Source organism: Channa argus, chromosome 9 (assembly GCF_033026475.1).
Source record: "Channa argus isolate prfri chromosome 9, Channa argus male v1.0, whole genome shotgun sequence".
Taxonomy (NCBI): domain Eukaryota; kingdom Metazoa; phylum Chordata; class Actinopteri; order Anabantiformes; family Channidae; genus Channa; species Channa argus.
The window spans coordinates 17,507,777-17,531,534 of record NC_090205.1 but is presented as its reverse complement, the minus strand read 5'-3'; the positions used below and the strand labels follow the sequence as shown (position 1 = coordinate 17,531,534).

The window sequence follows — 23,758 nt, the reverse complement described above, 5'->3', positions numbered from 1 at the left end:
TGTTAAATAGACTTAAAAAAAGTATGATTCGGCAAAAGCGGCTGTGGGTTTCTTTTTTTTTATGTCCTTCACTCATTCGAGATTGTGCACACACACACGATTCACACAAGATCACGTGAAAGCACACGATTTTGTTGTGAAAAATGTGCAGGTCTTACAGTGTAAAGCACACCATGTCTTGGTACCTGAATGTGTGGTTAGGGCAGAATGTGAGGTGAAATTCAATTGGAGTTAGAGGACGCTGGAGAGCAAATCTTCAGCTGAGCCACATTTTCTTCCAAAATAAATGACCCCAAAAAAAACAAAACTCATAGCTGACTACACAGCTGACCCAGGACATGGCACGACTCCATGTAAGCAAACAATTTCAGAATAAATACAAAGTACAGTAGTTTCCTGGCTGCCTGAGAGAGAAAATACAAAGATATTAATGGTTAATGGTTTTGTGATGCTCAGTTCAAGGGCATTATTCACAGGGTCATTCCTCCAGTTTCTTTCATTAGTCAGTCTGGGCTTCTATCTTGTCCAAACTGCTAATTGCCTTCTCCCACCTCCCACCATGGACAAGAAAAGGGAAGCAATTTTATGCTGCACATAGCAATCAATAGCAATTAGGTGCATCCCTGACTAATCCCACTGAATCCCATCTTGGGAGATGGCCAGTAGAAGACATCTCAAAACACACACACCTGCAGTCCAGTAGTGGTGGAGGGAATGAAGACACCTTGTGGACATGAAAAGTTTTGCTTTTTCCTTACAAGCACCATGACATAACAATTAATTGCTTTTCCCCCCATTCTGCACTTTATATTGAATGTTCATTGATGTTTTTTGGGGGGGACACTTTTCCATTTTTATCAAATAGGCCCTTTTAATTAGATAAGATAGTTTTATCTGCCTGGTAAACCTTTACAGCTTATGAAATGTATTTCTAATCTAAAACCACACACAGACACACAACACAAACAAAAAATGTGTGCAAAATAGAAAAGTGCTTTAAATGTGTTGATCAACTGGCAGTTGGTGAATTGGCAGTGATGTGATGCTTTACTGGAATGTTGTACTGAAGGAGGAGCAATTTCACAAGCCAATGTCATTTTAATCCACCTTCTACGGCCATGAACACTCTTCCCGGGTGGCTGAGCTCACCTTTAGCGATAGGGAATAAAGTGTGAGGAAAACTGCTGCTCCCTCACGTAAAATTAGTCAGTCAAGGTGGTTTAGGACATGTGATTAGGATCTTTCCTGGAGCAGTCCAACTGGAAGACCACCCAAGCAAACACAGAACAGGTTGGAATTGAGATTCCCCAGTATAAGTTGGAAGGAATTGCTGCAGAAAGAGATATCTTGGGTATCTTGCAATCTTTCACGTTATTACATAAAGTGCTAAATCCAAACATTATTTTAGCTAATTATGTGTTCGGGTAATACCCATTGCTTTAGCCTGTGAATCCCTAACATTCTTCAGTTTACTTGTATGTCCCTGTCACACACTGCATATTTCTATAAGTACAAAACGAACTACAAATCTAGTAAAATTATTTTTTATTGAGGAAAATATTGTTCGAGGTAGGGAAGGAAAAATATCCAAGCCTCCCCTTAAAAATATTGATCTGTGTAGCCAAACATTATTTTGTTCTTTCCATTCCAGTTAAACCAGTGGTATGATTGTTTATGAGCCCTTGGACCTAAAAACCAGTGGTTCAAGGACACATTCTGAGAAACAACAACAATAACAAAAAACAAACAAATACATTTTAGGCGAAAAAGCATAAAGGTTTGTGCTACATTATTTTGATATTCTTAGTGTGATTAAACCACATATTAGAAAAAAGAAAAACATGTTACATAAAAAGCCATTTAGACCAAGATTTGTGGCTCAGGTACAGGGAGGAGCTGGAAGGCTGCGATACAGTCGATGAGCCAGGTGGATGGAGCTGACCATACCTTGCCTCGTCTAACCACTTTAGGTTTATGCGGGCTCTGGGGCTCAAAGATGATGTACTGAGTGCTGAGAGCCTGGTCGGAGCCTGGCTGAGCATGGTAGGCAGCGGCACTCAGGGTTTGTGTCACATCGCTGTCGGGCTTGGGCTGCCGCCTCAAGAGCTGACCCCCTCCCTCACGGAGCAGCTTGGTGAGCTCATCTTTGGTAGGTGCCTTAAAGGAGCCCAGGAGGAAGAAGAAGCAGCCGTCGAAAAGTGGCGGAAGCTAAAAATAATTAAAGATCAAAAACATTTAAAAAAATACAAAAAAAATAAACAAAATATACAAAATAGTTTGACTATTAATGAGATTGGATTTGCTCAATCTTGGTCTGAAATAATCATTTCGTATGCATCAAAAGACAAGAACAATATCTGCTACCTATTATGAACTAAAACAAGGTACTCAAAGAGTGCCAGCGCCAGAACACAACCACAGTCCTAGTTAGAACAGTGGCAGTCCGGCTGTTTCTGATGAAGAGGCAGTAGACATTTTTATCAGCAGCATTCTCCACACTAACTCTGAAACACTTCGTATTGCTGTTTAAACGCAGCAGTGAATTAGGCCACTGGGGAGTGTTCTATTTACAGCATCAATGAACTTAACTGTTTGGGGTGTAAATTGGCTCTTCAACACTTTCTAGAAAGTAGGATCCTTGACTGCATTGTGTTTTGAATTTCACTTTTGCTTGTGTATGTGTGTGTCCTTCATTTGTGATTATGATTGATATCATTGTTTTTATAGCATGGGTATTTTATTCAGCTCATTAGGAAGGAAAACTGATAGAGACCAACAATAAGGACTTAAATCTACCAAAGAACAGATGTTTATTAACATGTTTGCCTGTTCACTGTATCTCTAAGTGCTGTAACCCTTCGGAGGCACTTTCAAAATTACGTATACATACTGCACAACACCCCCCCCCCCCCTTTTTTTTTTAAACCAAATAAGGTTACATATGATTGAATTTATTGTGAACTGTGATCAAATGTCTACAACAGGGTAGTCAATCATGATTTAAGAAGGTCCGGCTAGAAAAAATCTCATGCATTATGTATAAGATGTATTATGGTTTAGTTAAACAATACAATGAATTAATAAATATTTAAGTAGCATTTTCATTGTATCAACATATGCAGGGTGTGAAATGACTCGAAGAAAGAACGAAGAAACTATAATTCAATGTCATTTCAATTATATTTATTTTCTGTGAAACTCTGGACTCTGCAGGGCCACATACAATAATTAATAAATAGAATTTATTTATTTATTTATTGTCCTTTCTGCTTATCCCGTGAGTTCAGGGTCACCATAACGGATCATTATCCACATTTTGATTTGGCACAGTTTTTATTCCGGATGCCCTTCCTGATGCAACCCTCCCCAATTTCTAATTAATAAATACAATAAAAAATAAATAATAAAAGTTAATTTTACATTCAACTGAGAATTAAAAAGTACTTAATATCCTAATAATATCAATAATAATAATAAATATAATACGTTTTAACATTTCATGGAAAAATTTAGTGACTGCGTTTTCTAGTGCCACTTCACATTCTCACTTTTAATCATTGCCACCGTCCAAGAGCAGATGAGGCACAGTGGTTTCAAGCTTCCTACGGGAGGGATAAACATGCACTGACTTACAATTTTGCTGCTTTTCTTTCACTTCTTACTTTATTTTTCTCTCCTTGTCACTGTTTTCACTCAGAATGCAAGTTTTTCGGGCCTCTATTCAATGAAGACCCGCCCTACTCTGCCTGTGATCGGCTGACATTCTCACCTTGACCAATCTCAGCTCAGTCTTCATGCCTAAATGATGGCAACAAGTACTGGCCAATGAGAGACAGGTAGGACATCCCTGTTGCTGAGAAGTGAAGTAGAAACAATATGTAATCTCTGTCAAAACTGAATATAAACTCAGTGACAATATGATAGAGTCTGGGTCCAGACCCAGATCACTATTTGCCTATTAGTGACCAGAGCTCTACATAATGTATCCAACTCAAAGTGTAAATAGGGACATTTTGCATAAAAAGTTATTGAAAACATAGGTATTTACCTCCTCAAAGTCAATATTGAAGCACAATTTAGCAGCAAAGACAGACTTTCTATCAGCTCTTATACAACACAGTTTGCCCATATACAAAAAAGGTAAATATAAAACCTGTCAAATTGGTGAGTGAGTCCTACCACATGTCTAGACTGAGGTCATGACACTGACTTAGATACTGTCCAGCAATAAATTTGGTCGTTTTGAAGCTATGGCTTTGTTGTGTTTATGGACAAAATAATTTTTCTCCTTGGATGCAGCTCTCGTAAGACTGGAACATGTTTCCCAATAGGATATTGCTGCATTCATTTTACGCTCTACCCTCATAAGCTTGGACATGCCATAGATAATCATCAAAACAATATGAGGCAGCTAACACCAGGCTTCATAGTAGGGGTGGTGTGTTTTTGCTGATGCACTGCATTTACTGTAAATAACACTAAACATAGCCTTGACATAACTGCTGTCTGCTCTAATTGGCAGCCTGATGCTCCTTCAATTAATAAAATAATTTAACAATCAGAGCAGCAATATAATAACATTAATATTATTAACCCCTGACCTCATTTATATGCATCAAAGATTACAGATCAAAATGACAAGTCCTGCTTCCATCTTGTTCAATGAACAAAATAACATTGTAACATGTAGTACACTGGACAAGAGCAAAACATATTTTATCTGCGAATCATTCAATAGAATAAATAGTGTATGTCTTTCTTAAAATCAGCTTGGCTTCAATATCCTTGTCAGAATAAAGCTCTGGTGAGCTGTGAAGTTCACAGCTGAGCACAGCTGCTGAATAACAACTATGCGCCACTGCCTGGAAAAACAATTTTTCCCAAGGACAGGGGGTCTACACAATCTATACACAATCTTTTTTTTTTTGTTTGTGCCTCACTTACCAAGCTACATCTATTGATGCGACTGCGTTGGGGGCCTTCGCCTGCTTCATGCTCAGTTTCAGGCATCCGCTTGCCTGCCTGCAGACATGCCTCCACCCCTGGCATCAAAGAGAAAGAGAGAAAGAAACTAAGCTATAACTAATTATGTTCACTTGAAAGAATGTGACAAGACAATTGTGAACGGATGGATGACAAAACTCATGTCGGTTTTATCACACTGAGTTGGAAGATTTCAAGTATTGGCAAAGCTGCAGTTGTTGACACAGAAAGATGCCCACAGCATGATCGAGTTAATGATGCAACCCTTGTTTAGCTTAAGCAGAATTCGAGCATCATATCCTTCTCTCTGTCTGTTGAGCTTTAACAGAGTCAAATAACGCAATTTTAATAGAAAAGAGCCTTTTGTTCTAAATCCTTAGGACAAGCATCTCTAGAGATAGAATGGTTTTCAAAAAAGTATGGGTGGAAATGGAGGGGATAAACCCACAAATGTTTAGCATTTTATTACTCACGTGTCATGTGTGGCACCCTTAACTTAATATTTGCTAGCACCCCTTTTGTAAAAAAAAATAACCAAAATCAACCGCCTCTCTCTATGTTAGATGGGATTCAGATCTGGACTCATTGCTGGTCATTTCAGAACTCGCCACCGGTTTGTTTGTAACCATTTCTCATTCGTTTTTGAAGTGTGTTTCGGCCACTACATTGCACCATAAATTCTTTGGTAATCATCAGATTTAATGATACCGTTCACACATTTAAGGCATCCACTGCTAGAAGCAGCAAAGCAACTCCAGAACATCTTTGAACCTCCACCATGTTTGACTGTAGGAACTGTGTTCTTTTCTTTGAAGGCTTAATTTCTTTTTCTGTAAACAGTGCCATGATGTCTTTTACCAAAAAGCTCTACTTTTGTCTCATCTGTCCACAGTACATTCTCCCAGGATTGTGGTTTTGTCAAATAAGTTTTTGCAAATTCCTGTTTTGCTTGTTTATGCCTTTGTGTCAGCAGTGGTGTCTTCCTGGGTCTCCTTAGCGTCCCTTTTCAAACAGATGACGACGGATAGTGCGAGCTGACACTGTTGTACCCTGTGTCTGCAGATCAGCTTGAATTCGTTTGGAAGTCAATCGGCTTCTTTATCCATCATTCAAAAAATCCTTTGTTGTAATTTTTCATTAATTTTGCTCCTTCATCCACATCCAGTGAGGTTAGCTACAGTTAAAGGCTGTAAACCGCTTGATGATATTGCGCACAGTGGACGTTTTTACACAATTTTTACACTTCTCCATTTTAACTAGTTGCAAGTGTGATTACTATATTGCCCACAGCTGTTACTTGCCACAGGTGTATCTAAATACAAATTACAGGAGCATCACATGCTTGCAAAGCAATTATTTCTTACAACTTTGACAAGGTGCCAATAATTTTTTCCTGTGTTAATTTTTTTCTTTCTTTTTTTTTTTAAATGTGTTGTTCCAGTGCAAACATAAACAATAAGCAAGTGAAAACCAAAACATTTGCAACTGCAACAATTTTCTGAGAGAGGGGTTGCATTTTCTGACAGAATTGGCAAGGGTGCCGATATTTTTAGCCATGAATTTATTTTTACATTTTCTAAAAAGTATAAAGAATGTCTAATAGGCCAGAGCATGGCCTAAATTGAAGCTTGAATTGCAGAATTAACTTTTTCCAACTGTGAAAAATGCTCATCTGCAAGTCATCTACATTTCACTACACACACAAAATCTTGTGACCTATTTCAACTTCAGCTGCTATTTTGTTTTTCATGATGTTTAATTGTGTCCACCCTGTCCCAACAGAGCTCCTGTCATGAGACAGAAAACCAAAACAATGAAAAAGTCTCCAGAATATGGGGTGAAGTGTGATTACATTCCTTCATCACCTTTAATTGCAGCTTTTATTTATGGGGAATAAGGCAGAGACTTGGGCAAAGAAGAGGATAGGTACTGGGGTTAATCACTCTGGATGATGGTGCTTAGTACTGAGCAGTCATTAGCATATTTAACATTCACATAGACGGAATGCAGAAAACATCAAACCCCTTTCTTCCTGAGCCAGTAAATGAGTGAGCAGATAGATGAACTCACTTCCTTGATTAACCATGACACCAACTGGAACTGTGATCTAATTAAAGGGAAAGCCACTGGAGACTATGGTTGAAAGATATGCATTGTGAAGGCTTTACTTTACTCCAACACTTTAGGATCAAGACAGAGTGCAATATTTCTGTATTAGTAGCTGGTTTCCCAAAACCGACCACTGCCGTGCTTTATGAGAATTTATTTAAGTAACCAAGCAGTAAAACACCAGAAAGCAGATGAGTCTTGGTTCAACCCTTGGTAGTAATATCTCTGACAGGGCTGTGTGTGTTCCAGTAAGACAGGGTCCCAACGAAGCTCCTTGCTGTCAGCAAAAGAGAAGCAGTTAGAACCGGTGTATCGGGAGGAAACACATGGGTGCACACGCCCTCCCTGGGCCAACAGTGGGAGTAGCAGTGACAAGAACTAAAGTGCAGGGAAATTAGCCATTACAAATAGGCAGAGAAAAAAGGGTGAAAACTATATTAAAAGGAACTGAGACATGCTTTTCTGCTTTTTACTTTGCACTACATGTCTGAATTAAGTGTAGTCAAGACGTCCTGAATACAATATGTTTGCAAACACCTGTAAAGACACCTTATTTACAGTGTGTCTTTCCAGCTTAATACATAGAACATAAATGTAGAAAACATTTTTTTTCTCTCTGCACATCCACAAGCCTAGTGCCAAATCTGAAAAGACTACAAAAAGTTACTGTTGTTCACTGATAAATACAGCACAAAACTCTTCAAAAAAAATAAATAAAATGATTTAAAGAAAAAAAATTTAAAGGTTAAACAAATGAGATGAAACTTGAGATTACTATATTCCCATATTGGCCCCATGCCTCTAGTCTTTATGCTGAGCTAAACTAAAAATCTCCTGAATCCAGCTTGGATATTAAGATTGGTATCCACTGAGAATGAGTTCAAATAACTGCATTTCCAAAAATGTTGCTTAATGGACAAACTGATTTGAACCATCATTTGATCTTCAAAAAATGGCTGGAATAGGGCCCGTTTGGAAGGATGAGTTGGTTCTCAGGATGGGTTTTAGTGATAACATGGAAAATGCTTTTCAGAGGAAAATGTGTTGCCATGGAACCAAAGACTGATAAATAGGTGAGCCAGGTTAGACTAAGCTGACAGAAACGATGCACTAAGGTAGGTGACAGTGAGAACTGGGCTGCGTGTGTGTACTCACGCATACACAAGGACAGAGACAGATAGGATGGCACAGTGATTGTCATGAGGGAGACAAGTTGTGTCAAGTGCTCAGCCTGCGTGGAGAAAAGAGAAGGGGAGGGGCAGAATATGGTCCAAACAAACTAAATTTTATACAGTGACAACCACACAGCTAAACACACAGATCCAAAGTTGAAATGGCATACTGCCAGTGACAGAGACTAGTGTGTGTGGCATTTTAGTCTATGCACGCAGACGCACACACAGTGAAGAGATGCTACTGACGGATACACCAGTCAAGGGCACACCAAGGTACTAGAAAACTCTTTGACAGCAAGTCTGTTTTTACTTCCCCTGAAGCAGACTTACTCTGAATACGTTCTTGTTGACTTGGTTCAAGGATGCCAGAGAGACTGGCTGAGAATAGCTACATTTTTGCTAAGTATTCATCTTGGCTTGAATAAAAGAGGAAAAAAAGTTAGCCATCCTTTCATCGCCAGAGATATTGCAGCGCACAAATTCCCAGATTCCCTCCCCCAGTTACCCACCAATGCAATTTGGCTGTCAGACATGTAACCAGGTGTGTACACATACAGCAGAGGCCAAAGACAATTTTCAATTACAATATGCTGCTGCAAAAGGTTCTGTTAATGTTTTACACAACATTCTATGTGTTGCAGAACAAAAAGTATAGTATTTTGAAGTTTCTACTGTAAACAGTGTGTGATTTCATCTGAGAGGTTGCAGTGGAGAGCACAAGATGGACAGTACATGTCTCGGTCTAGTTTGGTTGTAAGGAGGAACAAACAACAGAGCCTCAGTAGAACTTTACTACAGGGCAGCACCAAATAGACATTTTTTCTAATTCTCCTATTGCAGCTACAAAAATACATAATTAATAAAAATGTTCTCAATGTTTCAACTTATGTTTAGACTTCGATGTAACAACCACTATACTACCTAATACAGCCCCACATGGCCTTTTCTGAAACAGGTCAAGTGTAATCTTGTTTGGTCCATCCTTTATACTTTTGCAAAAACCCAACTACTCCAAAAACCTCTGCAATACATTCAACTGGTCTAAAATACGGTTGGAGATGTCCAATATTGAGCTATTTTCTATTCTTATTCTTCAAACATTCAATGCCAAGAGTCACCTAACAGAAGGAAACATCACTTCAAAAGCAGATGGAAATACGCATTCTGTAGACGGAGCCCCAAATTTGTATTTGAAAGAGTCATTCAAATATAAATGTAACCAGGTAGGTACATATAAACAACTACTGTAAATAGATGTGTAACAGTTTAAAATACTGCTACACATTGTTACTTTTTTCACTGCAGCATTTCTCTACCATTTGATATTGTAAATAGGCACCAAAAGCATAACTAGATTATTTCTCACTAAAAAGTAATTACATTCATGATGAATTAAATATACAATGTTCCAGCGTAATGTAGAAGCAGCTGCTGGCAACCACTTCATATTTATGAGGCACATATGAAGGTGGTATTAATGATCTCTCTCGAAGAAACCAAATATGCATTTTCTCAAAATGCTCAACTTTTTCATTACAGAAATAAACACAACAAAAACTCACTTAATGTGTGTTTGTTAAAGTAAATCGGTGAGTTTTGTGCTCTTTTACCAAATGATAATCAACTAATGACTATTGGATTCGAAGTAACCAAAGTAAAAGTTTCTGATGCCAGAGTTAGAATAATGGATATTCTGACAGTGTGATAATCTGTGATATAACAAAAGGGTGAGATTGGGAAAAATTCAATTCCACACATAATTAGTGTAAAATTATTATATTTACACATTTTCCTCAAATTGTCATTTTATGGAAGAGAGTGTTAAAGTTAATTTATAGTGATTTATCGCCATGGCAGATTTGAGTCCCTTAGTTAGAACAAAGTATCAACAGCAGAATATTTTGGAAAAAATGTGGAAAAAAGTGCAGTAAGAAGTTACCCTGGTTCCAACAGCAACACTAAGTCTGTCGAACATGACATCCAAAAATAGCATCTACAGACAATGGCTCCAGCTAACGGCTTACTCTATACTTACAGCTGTATCTGACAATCCAGCAGCCAGAAAGAAGACCCAGGAGGGTGGAGTAGGTGGTGGGCATGTGTCCTTCTGGCACCACTACATGGCTCACTGAAAGGAGAAGACATAAACATACACAAAAGCCAAACTGAAAAAAGGCACAAATGAGTTGTGCTACACATGCATGCTGTTTCCTAGTGTGTCGGTCTGTTAGACCGCTACTACTTAGCTACACAGTCAAATATCTACATAGCTAGGCATTTGAGCATTTTAACTAAAGGCATGTTTGCTGAGTTGTTATTGATACAATCAAAGCATGTGATGGGCAATTTGTCTAACTTTAATACTAAAATATAAAACATTCTGAAACATCAGAAAACCTAAGATTCAAATTTAAGGCGTAACTACCCAGGGGAAAATTTTCTTCTGATGTTCTTCTGATGCTGAGAGAAAGTTGTGATTCTCATTCCTGCTACGTTTTATATTGTATTTTGTCTGAAATGTTTCTGTTTTTGATTTTTTTCTCCAAAATTCATTAGTGACTGGAACATAACTCCTTTTTTATTTTGGAGAATAAAAAGAGCAATATAGAGCAGTCAAAATAGAAACAAAAATCAGTCTAAAACGAGAATCACAGATTTGTCTTAGAGCACTAGAAGAGCAAGCTTAGAGGAGTAAAATTCTTACTCTGAGTAGGAAAAGTGGAGCTTTTAGGTAAATGGCTAATAGCATGGTAACAGGCCGTTGTTTGGCACATACGTCCACTGTTTCATACATTATCTATAGCCACTTATTCTATTCAAGGACATGGGGGGGCTGGAGCCTATCCCAGCTCTCAGTGGGTGGGAGGCAGGGTACAGCCTGGACGGGTCCTAGTTTATTTCAAGGCCAACACAGAGACAAATACAGAGACCACGATTCACGTCCACATTCACACCCATTGGCAAAGAGTCACCAACTAACCTAACACTCACATCTTTGGACTGTCGGAGGAAACCTGGGTACCTGGAGGAAACCCACACAAGCACTGTGAAAACATGCAAATTCCACACCGACAGGCCAGTGGAGTCAAAAAAATAGAATTTTTTATTATGCTGTTGCTGTTGCTTTTAACTGTCAACTGTATTGTTTATTGTATGTAGTAAATGTGATTTGTGGAGCCTGTCAAAGATGAATTTCTGTCACTGTTTGGGACAGACAATAAACTTAACATCTTAACCACTCCACCACAGTGCTTCTCAAAAGTAGATAATGATTGATGAGAATGGTTTGGCTAAGCCTAACTCAAACTTAACTGCAAAAGACGGCTAATATTTATTTATCTATTCCTGGAAAAACAGGTAAGCTTATTGCAAACCTGTCAAACAGCTCATGGCAACAAAACAAAGCAACGCAACAGCTTATTCCATAAAATGCTTTAGACAAGGATGCATAATTATAGCTTAATTAAAATTTAAATACAAGCTTATTGCCTCTTCATTCAACAAGTGAGTGCGGTTGACAAGTGCAAAATGAACATAATTATATCTCCAGGGCTAAACCTTCTTACATTGTGCATTGACAGTGGATTTGTAGCTTTGAATTCAAAATGTAAAAACCATTCTCTGAAAGCACCAACTTTCACCCCTCCAGTCAGAGTAGGGAGAGTTGTGAGAAACACTTCTGTTTTTCATTAGGGCTTATTCATCACCCTAACAGTACCTCCAAACATTTTATGAGGAATGATTTCAATTACTTTGGCTCTCTGGTGTTCTCCTAGCCATTACTATGCAACAGTGAAGGAGCTGCTGTATCACAATGATGTATACAGCTCTAAAAGCACTTGTTAGTTACTGTTGAGCGTTCCTGAGTGATAATGGTCATGCACCTACTGTTGGCTTTTAAAATATGAAAGGGTCTGTGACATAGTAAACCTTTGCTATGTATTATAACTTCAGATAAAAATCCAGTCAAGCAGTAGACGTACTGTACAGTATATGATCTCTATGATAACCAGCAGGGCCAGGAGACTACCTGTTGACAACAAACCCCACTGGGTGGTTGAGTTGGAAATGTACCTATTTAATAAATACCCCATTTGAAGAGGACATCCAAATGATGGTTGATTACCAGCCATGGTCCCAGTGTACCAGCAAAAGCTTGGTAGCTGCTGCTTACAGTAATTTGCAATGTTGCTGAGAGGCCGTGTGTCACAAATAACAACATTAAAAAGCAATCATATGCAACCAGTATTGTAGGAGGCTGCGCCTGGAACATTAATGAAGTTTAAGCCCCCCTCAGGAGATTCTGTGTAAGTTCCACAAACAGTACCTGAGCCAGAAAAAGTGTCCGCCACCCTCCCTCCGAGTAGTTGTCCCAGTTTGGCCAGTTGACGCTGTTCTGGCTGAGACAACTTGCTTGCCAGAAACACCACCATAACATCCCTCCTCACACAGTCACCCACCTCAGAAATGAAAAGAGAACGCAGTTTAGAAATGTGTAGGTCTGTAATGCAAGAATATCAGCACTCTAGTCTTTTGAATTTTGAAAGGAGAAAGTAACAAACAAATAGTTTCCACATCCATATGTAGCCATACCACAGAGAGATTGGCTGAAGGGCTAAAAGATTTATTAGCATATTGGTGTCCATCTGAGGCTTCCTGGAAAATCTCCAGCATCTCCACACTCAATGCGTAGTCTGCAGGTTGCTTTCCATACTGATTACTGTGAAGGAACATATTCAAAAGATAAAGTGTGTCAGTATCTCACAGTATGCATTCACTTTTTTACTGATGAATCTATGGCAATAGCCAGACCATCTGGTAAACAAAGAGACACAGATATGTTGAAACTATAAGCGAAAAATCTAAAAGCAAACTGACAAAAAATATATATATTATTTTAGATGGGTTTAACAATTAGTAAAAAAAATAGTAAATTGAACATGGCAGCAAAACTAACAATTATATGCAAATATGCAACAAGGTGTTGTGCTCTATAACTGTACAGCACAATTGTAGATAATAGTTTGCTTCTAATATTTCAAAGTAAAAGCATGCATGCACGAGAAAAGAGTTTTTAATTTCAACAGGTTTCATTTTAATGAGTTTTAAGACTCCAATACTTACAGCTACATCTGTGCATAGCATCCACTATTCAGGCCACTGAGCCCTTGAGCAATCTTTTCATATTGTATACTCTTGTTGTTGTCTCTTAGCAACTAGGAAAATTCCTATAAAATTCTTATAATTCTAAATCAGACCACTTGATCAAACTAATTTTGTACAAAAGAACTGTTTCTGACAAAGCTTTCTAAAGCAGTTTTTGTGGGGGTTTTTTTTATGATGATGAAAAAGATAAAAAAAAAAAAAAACATTTCACAGTTCAGCGCTCGTAGAAAACAATCTGTCTATGTCAGATCCTAGTTGTTCTGTGAAATTGTGCACCCACCATGTGTATCTTCACTAGTTAGAGCATAATTTTTTAAGTGACCTTGAGCAGAAATCTTTGCTCTACTTTATTCATAAATAATTTTCATCCTTGGGGTCAGACAACACACATTTAAATATAATTGTTGGGTGAAGAAACCACATTCCTTTCACAGATTCAGCATAGTTTCTAACTGTGAAACCGCCATGCCATAGTGCACACTATATGGAAGAGAAGCATAATTTCAAAAGCAGCACACAGACAGAGATGAAACTGTGGCAATCCCTTAGTGACAATAGTGAGGACAGAAGAAACAACTTTAAAGTATGTATCTCTAACTTTGGGAGAGTTTTGTGAAAGAAAACCAAGGTCACTTTGAGGAAAGAGGGAGGGGAGAAAAGTATGAAAAAAAGAGCAGAGGGAGGAAAAGAGAGAGAAAGAAGAACCAAACCCAGCAGGGTTGTCTCAAAAAGATTAGGCGTCAGCAAAGATAACACCTGGGGGACAATTAATAGGTCCACTGGTCCATAAAATATTTCATTTGGATTCATACCCCCAGCTCCCACCCGCCACACACAAATATAAACAAACATAAAATGTCCCTGACACTTATACATATTCGCACACACCTGCTGGTATACGCAGTTGCGCGTGAGCTGAATACCTGAAAAATAATAATAAAATAGTGGAAAATTGTACAGGGAAAAAAATTAAATAAAAATCACAAACACTCTCCTACAAGCCTCTGCTGAAGTACATAAGTGGGAGGAAGGCGGTGGTGGTTCTAGTGGGTACCCACTGTAACTATGACTTACTCTAACCACGGGGAGGACATTCAAATATTAATTTCAAGCTGAACACAAAAACAGATGAAACGCTGCATGTTACCATAAGCTCACACCATTGCTTCATTACCAATAATAAAAAATGTATTATTTAACACAAGAACCACATTTACCCGTACCCGCTTTGTAGACTTTAATGCAACAAAATATGTATTTAGCTATGGAAAGTTCTATATTCCGGATCTTTGTTGTGTTCAAAGAGTACTAATATTCTAAGATTCTGTGAGCTGAGTTCAAAACCCAAACCAAGTTCATGAACTGCTGACAGAGATTTTGAACTACAGTGTGTTTACTCAGCAGTAAGGCTTAAAAAGATTCATGAGTCTAATGATAGAAACACATGGGAAGCAACTGATGAGGCAGTGGGTGAAGCCTGGATGCATTTTTAATCAAAAGGTTCATTAGTTACATTTCCTTCTTAAACAATCCACTGTCAATTTGTCTTGTTATTTGGATCAACTGGGTGTTCCAGCTTATACTGATGATACTTTATAAGAAATCAACTACAGCCTCTGTTTGACTGTGTACAAGTACTGAGTATTTTTCGGTAATCATTATGCGGATGCTCTTCTCTGATGCCAAACTGCATAAATCACAAATAACAACTTGATGCCCCTAAAAATAGTCTTCTTCAAGCCTGAGTTTCAAACATGTAATGACTGGACGAAATGAGAAAATGACAATTCATTGGAAGGTGAGAGATTATTTAAAAGATGCCTTGTTTGTCTCGTAAACAAACAAAAGACAGAGTTTCTCATTCATGTTCACCGTTTGTGCCACTGCTGTGTAATAAACATTCTTTTCCATAAATCACTTGCTAAGCTGATTTTTAAAACTTCAACTTTTAAACCTGTAATTGATTAACTATGAGACACATAAGATGATTATTAACATGTGTAGATTCAGTGCTTCGGGCTAACAGTGGTCATTAGGACAGAGCCAACAGCCAATTAAAACATACTGGATGTCTTTTACCACATCTCATAAAAACAAATTCACACAGCATGGACATGACCACCAATGCAGACGTCTAAAAGTTTAGTTTGGTTTATGATTAGAATACTGTTTTTCAATTAAGTATACTGTTAGTATTCAAGGTATGAATACTGTATATCACAAATAAAGCTGTAAAAATAACATATGCTATCAACCTGCACCTTGCAGGCCACATCTTAACAAGTACAAATATGCTGCACTGGTAGATATTTATGCTTACAAGACTGAGACTGAAAATCAGCAGCTGTGCATGCTGCATAGCTTCTCAAAAAAATGCTTAATCCAAAGAAAATGTTGGACTATACAGTCTAATACATATTGGTGTTCACTAAGCGTTTGCCTCTTCTAAGACGTCCTTTGGTTTTTCTGATACTTTCCCAGAAAGTTAAAACCCTGAGTTGGATAAAAAGTTGACTCACAGTCACTGATTTAGATGACTGGACTATTACAGAGAAAACAAATGCAGTACAGACAATTGATTTTTACAAGCACACAAAAACATACACACAGGGATTAATCAAGGTCTGCAAAACCAGAACTTCTAAACCCAGAATTGGGTGCCAATCTTGCCATTAAGAATTGCATTGGCAGATCTCTAACTAAGCCTGGTGTCTGTGAGTGTGTGGTAAAAAGGAGGCCAGGCCAAGGATTTCATTCATCTTGCAAAGCCCTGACAGACTGTCCCCACTACTACCTCTGCTTTGCCATGAAGACAAGTAATAAAAGTAAGGAGAAGAAAATGTAAGACCTAGCAATCGGGACCCATCAAAGTAAAGAGGAAAATAAAATAAAATGAAGACAAAGGCTGTGTATAAAATGACCAGCATGCTCTACCTCAATATGGATGCTGTGCTATGCGTCCACTATGCCTCAACAGGCCAGGAATGCAGATGCGGCATCAACTGATTAACTAGCATGTAATAAGCATCAGTCGATTTTTATCTACTCTCCTATGTACTGCACTATTGCACTCCCTGCTATTAATTATAAAGGGCTGAATGTCTGGTATAATAACTGGTAAAGACTTGATGATTCATTGACGAAGTTGAAAATAGGCAGTAATCTGAAATAACAGAAGCATCTCTATGATGTAATGCCATGAAATACATATGGTGACATTTGATTTTAATAAATACAAATATCTATAAATAGTCACAATTGTAACATTTAGGAGAACAATGCAGCATCCTTAAGAAGATAATATCTCAAGTTTTTCTTTTTATAAAAACCTGAGACACAATATGAAGTAACTCTGATCCAATACTGCAATGATGATAGAACTTGTAATAAATAAATACATATTAAACTGTGCCTATTAGCTCATCAGTTGCTACACCTTTCTGATTTTGTAGGTACACTGCAACACAAACCCAAAATGATTCCAAGAAATGCGTCACCATCACTGATCAATTACTGATCATGTCCTCGTCTTTACTGCTTCTACTGATATGACACACAGCCGGACAGGTACAGCAGACAGAGAGAGACACAGAGAGAGAGACAGAGAGAGAGAGAGAGAGAGAGAGAGACAGAGACAGAGAGAGACACAGACAGAGAGAGAGACACACACAGAGAGAGAGAGAGAGAGAGAGAGAGACAGACAGAGACAGACAGAGAGAGACAGAGAGAGAGAGACAGAGAGAGAGAGAGAGAGAGAGACAGAGAGAGAGAGACAGAGAGACAGAGTCAGAGACAGAGACAGAGAGAGAGATAGAGAGAGAGACTCTGCTGGGCTGCCTCCCTGCCTGCTTAAGAGTTGCACTTTGCCACGCCCCACTGACAGACAGAAGGAAGAGACTGGACCCTTAGCGCCACAACTATAACTATCATACTATTTTTGTAATGTAATGAGTTTTTATGCAGAAAGGACCGAAATGTTTTTGAACAACAGGTTAAAACTTATTGACTTTCACATAAGATCAGTAGCAAGAAAAACATCTTTGCAGTGAATCACGTGTCCTGCACCAGACCTTTTTCACAGAATGACCCACATTACATGGACAAGCCTGATCTTGTGGTGGGTCACTGTGTGATTCATGTGAACTGGAGCAACCCTTATAAAAGCAAGACTGTGGCTGCAGTACAGTGCAGTATACAATAGACAGTCAAAAGCTAAAAACACTGCAGAATTAAGCATTTTACATGGAAAAAACAATAACATTTTGGGGGTGGAGAAGCAACTTACAGTACATTCTGTGAGGCTCCAAGCTGAAGCAGCAGTTTGACGATGGCTACATGTCCATTCCTCACAGCATCATGGAGTGGAGAATCATTCTCATAGCCAGGTGTGTTCAGAAGGGCTCCTTCTGAGACCAGTAGCTGCACAACCTCCAGGTGACCTAGGTTACATGCTTCATGCTAAAACAAAAAGCAATGAACCAACTTTCATAAGTTGTCCCTTAATATGTTGATACATGTTTTAATTGTTTTCTTCAGAATACACTCTAATCTTCAGTACGGATTGTGAACTTTCATTGTTTTCAAATCCCTGTAATGATTATCATTTTATCCACATCATGCAATTTTAATGAAGAGGATCCTTCCTTGAAGAGATTGCAAATCTATTTGATTATCATTGTAGTAACCTTTGACATTCACTGTGTGCTTCCTTCTCTTAAATAATGTACAGTATGAGGTAGTCAAATAACTTCACAACAGCCAAACAGATACTATAGCTTGATCACATTTCCATAGCTCTGTAGAACACATTAGTGTCTCACTTATCTAAAATGAACACGAATGTGGGATCACAGCCTAAGAGTGAGGCTTTGTCACAACTGTTTCATGTAATGCTGGGATTCTTCGATCTTTCTTTAGTCCTGACCATCTGTAGCAGAACATTTTTTCGGTTTATAATTAGGAACAAAATCCATAGATCTCTAAAGTAAATATTAAATCTGGCTTTTGTTTTAATTGGTTGTAACAGCTTTAGGCTTGTCAACCACGATGAGCTCACAAAAAAAAAAAAAAAACTATAATGATAACACTAGCTGGGCAACAAATCAAGACAGGTAGCAAGGTCTCGATGATCCTAGCCTTTCCAAATTTATACAATGTGGTCGCACTTATAGTAATTGACTTACTTTGCACATGCACATGGACAGTAGATGTTGCTGTACATGTTTACCGGAGAACACAAACAGTAATTAGTCAGCTGTAAGTGCCATAAGCGCTGGTCAGAGAAGCAAAATGTTTGTGAACATGCCTTTCAGTGACAAACCACGAGGTAGTGTGATTAAAACGACACTAGATTACAATGTTGACAGAGAAAATGTAAATAATACCAAAATATAGAAATGTTTTTTGCAATTTAACAACTGCCATACTGTTGATAAAGCTATTTGTCACAGAGTTTTCCCACACAACAGATAAAGCTTTCAGATGCGCCACTTGGTATATTAGTCTTACCAGAGGTGTCCACCCAGCATTATCCTTGAGGTTAGGGTCAGCCCCCTGGTCCAGCAATTCCTTGACAGCCTCTACATCTCCCTGCAGGACACAGAGAGAACAACAAACCTGCGGTCAGAACTGTAGACCTGTAAAGGAAACCCTTCAAACACAGCAGCTGATCCCAGTGTACCAAAGCTCCACTGTTTATCAATCACTCTCCACGGTGGGTCATTGATTACCTTGTCTTGGATCCAAAGGGGGATTACAGCTGTGTTTACAAGGATTACTGCAAGCCTGTTTATTCTCAACAGAGCAAAACGTGAGTGTCTGATCATCTGAATACAAATAATTGTATGTTTGACTGGGAAGATTTGTGTTTTGAAAAAAGCTAAAGAAGAATAACAGATTTGAAGTTTGCACTTTGTTATTTCATTACTCTTACAAATTATTTTGTCTTGTAAATAACACAACAGCAGGAGCATTAACTTTAAATAGTTGGAACTCAATTTTTTTTTCAACTTTTGAATAAATTAATTGATTAAATTAAGTTATATACAAATTATGTTTGCTTACATTTAAATGATTTTCAATTAGCGGGTGATTAAAAGTACACTGCAGCAGAGCACCTGCGTAGCCAAATGGTGGGAGCTGTTGCAACGTAACTGCAGCATTCTGGATTTGAGTCTGGCTGGGGACCTTTGCCACATATCATACCCCATCTCTTCCCTCATGTTTCCTGTCTATTATCCACTGGCATAATTAATTAAAACAATTATAAAAAAATAAAATAAATCAAACAAACCTGCAACTCGTGTGTTTGATTAAGAAAAAAACTATTTCAGTTTGTAATGCTGCCATTTAACTGCTGAAACTGTTTAAAACATCATTTTATCGTCATTATCATTTTCTGATTTAGAATGCAAAAGAAAATGGAATAAATTACACAAGGTGATTTATTAAATAAAAATGACCTTTATAGCAGCTAGATGCAGCAGGGTCTCTCCCTTGTGGTTCCTCTTTATTACTGCAGGGCTTCCTGAGCAGGGCCGTCCAACAGATGCACTGTGAATGCAGGGAGATTTTCTACCACGACCGGCTCCCTGCTCTTCTCTAGAGCTTTTGTTGCTCTCAGTGCAACTCGGGGTAGTCACAGATGGAAGGTTAAGGACAGCTGGAGACATCTGAAGAAGGGATTTTCTTCTCCCTCCTGGAGAATTCCTTGGCCTTTTTGGTGTGATCTCTAAGGTGCAGACTTTCCCCTCCACACGAGTTCTTTTTGAGGAATGCTTTCCAGGAGAGACATTGTCCTGTTTGTTGGGATTGTCGGTTGGGCTGAGGTCATTTGCAGACTGCACGTCTTTCTGGACAGCACCGACCTGCATGTTCTGAGCAGGTGAGGCTTGGTAATACAATTCAGTGGTGCAGCCTCCTGAACGGATTCCCGTCGTTGTGCTTCTGCCAGAGCTGAGTTCATTAGTACACCTTTGTGGAACTTGAGACTGAGGCTCCTCAGAGGTGACATCAGGGCTTATGAAGGAAACCCTCTTACTGGATCTTTTTTCCTCTTCAGCACAGGGCTGCTCCAATTCCTCAGCGATCCCCCATTGCTGATTTATGTCTTCCAGTCTCTTCTTCTTTATGTTCTCCTTGGTCTGTTTTCGTGTGGTCCTAGTGGCACCATGCACTAACCTCTTGCTTCTGGTAGCGGTTTTCTTAGTTGACCTGGTTTTTCTGTTTTCATTGTTGCAGCTTTGAGAAGGAGAAGAGCTGGAGTCTTGGGAGGATGACGTGAAATTAAAAACTGACACGTCCCGCTGGTGAACAGTAACAATGTCTGGCTGTGATGCAGCCGTTTCTCCAGCAGACCTACTGTAAGTCACATTACCCTCCAAAGGCTTCTCCACCATGCAGCGCACTTTGCGGCTGCGAGGGCTGAACCAGATCTTAAAGTTCTTCTTTTGTTTAAGGACAGGTTGTGTTTCAATCTCAGTGACAGAGGAGTCTGTGGTGAGGGAAAAAAATCTAGGGCTTAGAATGTTTCCCACAATACTAGATGAGCAATCAACACACACACAATCTACACAATCAAACATCTACCTGGTTGTTTTACGGGATTCAGCAGAGACTCCAATCCACTGAAAAGCTGTATGATGCTGCTGAGCTGCCGGTTTATTTGGATGTCCTTCACCCATGCAGGACTGTGACACACTACGCAGCCATCTCCTGCCCGAGGACCAACACAGGACCTGAACAATAAACAAATGTTGGATTAGCAGTAGACAGACATACAATAATCCTTTTTATTTTACCTTAGGAACAGTTCAATCAAAAAGGGAAGAAATTAATGAAATGCTTTCAACATTAGAAACAGTTCCGACAATGTAAACTATGAATTGCTAAAACAAACAAAGAAAAAAACACATGTAGACTTTTATTTATCAAAGAAATCAGCCTCATGACTAAACAAAAACATGTTCATTTGAATACCCATTTAAATTGTTTTATTTTCTACATCTTGTACCTGCAATGAAATATCAATCTGTAAATGGAATCCAAATGCCTATAACTATGTAATGTACTTTTTTAATACGCCTCTTTAGGGATAAAATCCTGCTAAATTAAACCCTTGCTCCTGTGAATCAGCTTACATAGTAACAGGATCCTGACAGTAACACACCTGCAATGGATCCATCACTGACATTATGACCACCATGGTACATACTGTATCTCTTGTTAATGAGCATGTCAGGGTTGAATACGTTTAGCTGTGGTTACATTACCTGCACAGCATGTGCTCGCACATTCCTAGACACACTGGTTCCTTCATTAAACTTGAGCTGGGGAAAAAAAAAAAAAAAAACATTCAAACCACATCTGAATGTTTTAATGTTGTGCGCACTCTGGCTCGAGGTACAGAAAGATATGAGCATGCACATGCACCCATCCATCCTGCTTATCCTGTTAAGGTTCGCTGGAGTGCTAGAGCCAATCCCAGGTGTTACTCGGCCAATGGCAGGGTACAACCTGGACAGCTTGCCTGTCTATCTCAGGAATTCTTGAAATGTAACAGCTTATTATTGTGTGCTGTTAGCTTAGGAGCCTCTTTGATCCAAGCACTCACATGCACTAAATCAATCCACCTAATATTCCATCTCTCTCTCTCTCTCACTCAGACACACAGCACAGTATAGGACAGGACTTCTCATAGAAATGTATGCTTTTTCTTCAAAGGAAATATGTGCATTCAATATGTGCAATGATATTTAAACGGCAGGGCTTCTGTTGGCTGTTGAACTCGCACAGCATGCCAGCTTGTCCATCCTCAGGCTACTGCAGCTGATATGTGACGTGTGTACTCTTATGTATTGTGTTTTGTGTTGTTGTTGTTTAGACAGAATTGTACTGCTGTATTTATGTCTTTTCGTTAACATGCTGTCTGTTTTGTGTCGTTTCTCTTGTTCTACACTATCATGCAGTCAAGTCCGTACCGTGTGCCTCGGTTATTCAGAATGGGCTCACATTGTTCAAACCACTTAAGATCGAGTGTCACTGGTTTCTGATCAGTGCTATGTTATCATGAAAGCATTGGCGATATGATGTAATTTATTCAGATGCCATTGTGTAAAATTGTTTACATATTCATGTAAATATACCTTTTTGCTAAGCCAGTCTGAACGATCACAACAGTTAAGCAAATGTGGTTTAGGCAAGTAAACACTAACCTTAAACTAAAAAGTATTAGTCACGTTCAACAAGGCTAACTAGCGCTAGTTTTCTTACTGAAATTAGCATTAACTTTATTGAACTAAGACTAACATTAGCGTTTGCCGTGTCTTCTTACAGCATTTCAAAATAACCTAAACTGATATAGCCAGCTTAGTTTAAACAACTTGTCACCAACACTGACTGACTGAAGTATTTTCATTGTTAGGACTCAGGGTACAAGTCCTAACAATAGTGTTACTGAACAATAACTTAATTTTACCATTTAGAGCAAAGAAGCAGTCGTCGAAAGTTTGCGACGGCATCCTTAGTGTTTTTCCACTCCTTATTTTGCACGGCGGCATCATAATCCATAATAAGAAGCAATATTGTTCGTATTTTATTTTATTTTTTTCGTGGCTATTCTCTCGCTGCTTGCATTAATTGTGATCACAAAACGAGCAGAACTTGCTTCCTGGTTACTTGCATCTCCCGCCAAGGGTTTACGGAAGTGACCTGCGACGGTTGCGTGACTACAGTGCGGACGGAAGAAGCTGCCTGGATACGCAGCAAACGTTTGTAACCAAAAAGTCCAGTTGACAGGATTCAGTCTTTGGATAACCAAACCTGGATGACTGAGTATCTTCATTGACAAACAGTGATGACGTAAACATTTTCACCTATAAGTAGTAATAGTATTAGTAGTAGTATTAAAAGTATTAATAACTTTCTTTAATAAGAAAACTGTAAAAACTTGTAAGTTGTGCTGTACAATAAGTTAGGTATTAATTATTAACATACAATGCCCACATAATTAGATTCTAAATACACATTATAAAAGCCCTGGGGGATGTTATTTTGATTCTAAATGCAAACATACAATTCAGCAGCAAAAGATAATTGGGAAGCTTACTGAATACATGTTCATTTTTGTTATTCTTATAAGTTTTGCATTAACTCTGGCCTAAATTATGATCGTCTGAGGTTATTATGCCAGTAGCCTACAGTTTCCACTTCATCTGGACACTTAATTTTTACAAATATTGGGCAAGATAATGTTTTTATACTCAATTTAAATGTAATATGACTTGTTAGAGGTTTAGCTCTATTACCAAAGTCTAAGCTCTTGAATC

At 38.5% G+C, this 23,758-nt stretch overlaps 2 protein-coding genes across 4 annotated transcripts in view; one reads left to right on the top strand and one right to left on the bottom strand.

The window, feature by feature from the left end:
• The window catches only part of vwc2l (von Willebrand factor C domain containing 2 like), a 44,275-nt gene extending 23,465 nt beyond the window's left edge, over positions 1 to 20,810 (top strand). The window contains exons 4-6 of one of the 2 annotated variants that reach the window (XR_010915137.1): positions 3,698 to 3,836; positions 19,029 to 19,242; positions 20,673 to 20,810. Coding sequence is in view for 1 of the 2 variants with exons in the window: in XM_067515220.1 (XP_067371321.1) it covers positions 3,698 to 3,774 (77 nt within the window). In the remaining variant the exon portion in view is untranslated. Of the gene's footprint in view, positions 1 to 3,697; positions 3,982 to 19,028; positions 19,243 to 20,672 lie in introns of those variants that run through there. The other variant, XM_067515220.1, reaches the window with a different exon arrangement.
• Positions 1,531 to 23,658, bottom strand: bard1 (BRCA1 associated RING domain 1). 2 transcript variants are annotated; one of them, XM_067515215.1, is made up of 11 exons: positions 22,909 to 23,658; positions 21,704 to 21,760; positions 21,021 to 21,169; positions 19,895 to 20,925; positions 18,942 to 19,022; positions 17,719 to 17,891; positions 12,861 to 12,987; positions 12,595 to 12,727; positions 10,303 to 10,395; positions 4,945 to 5,042; positions 1,531 to 2,208 (listed from the first exon to the last, which is right to left on the bottom strand). In XM_067515215.1, exons 1-11 carry the CDS (start codon positions 22,998 to 23,000, stop codon positions 1,861 to 1,863), a joined length of 2,382 nt encoding a protein of 793 aa, XP_067371316.1. In that variant the 5' UTR covers positions 23,001 to 23,658; the 3' UTR covers positions 1,531 to 1,860. The 2 variants fall into 2 exon arrangements, with proteins under 2 accessions (XP_067371316.1, XP_067371317.1); XM_067515216.1 differs by lacking the exon at positions 4,945 to 5,042 and having other exon boundaries at positions 2,020 to 2,208.
• Positions 23,659 to 23,758: the final 100 nt, after the last annotated feature.

What these genes read in the sequence shown, in the direction of transcription:
- bard1 (XM_067515215.1), bottom strand. Translation starts at nt 23,000, where the DNA reads ATGGATTATGATGCCGCCGTGCAAAATAAGGAGTGGAAAAACACTAAG. An exon ending in CTGCTTCTTTGCTCTAAATG is followed by an intron (nt 21,761 to 22,908) that starts GTAAAATTAAGT and finishes TTTTTTCCCCAG; the next exon opens with CTCAAGTTTAATGAAGGAAC. An exon ending in ATGCTGGGTGGACACCTCTG is followed by an intron (nt 17,892 to 18,941) that starts GTAAGACTAATA and finishes TTTTTGTTTTAG; the next exon opens with CATGAAGCATGTAACCTAGG.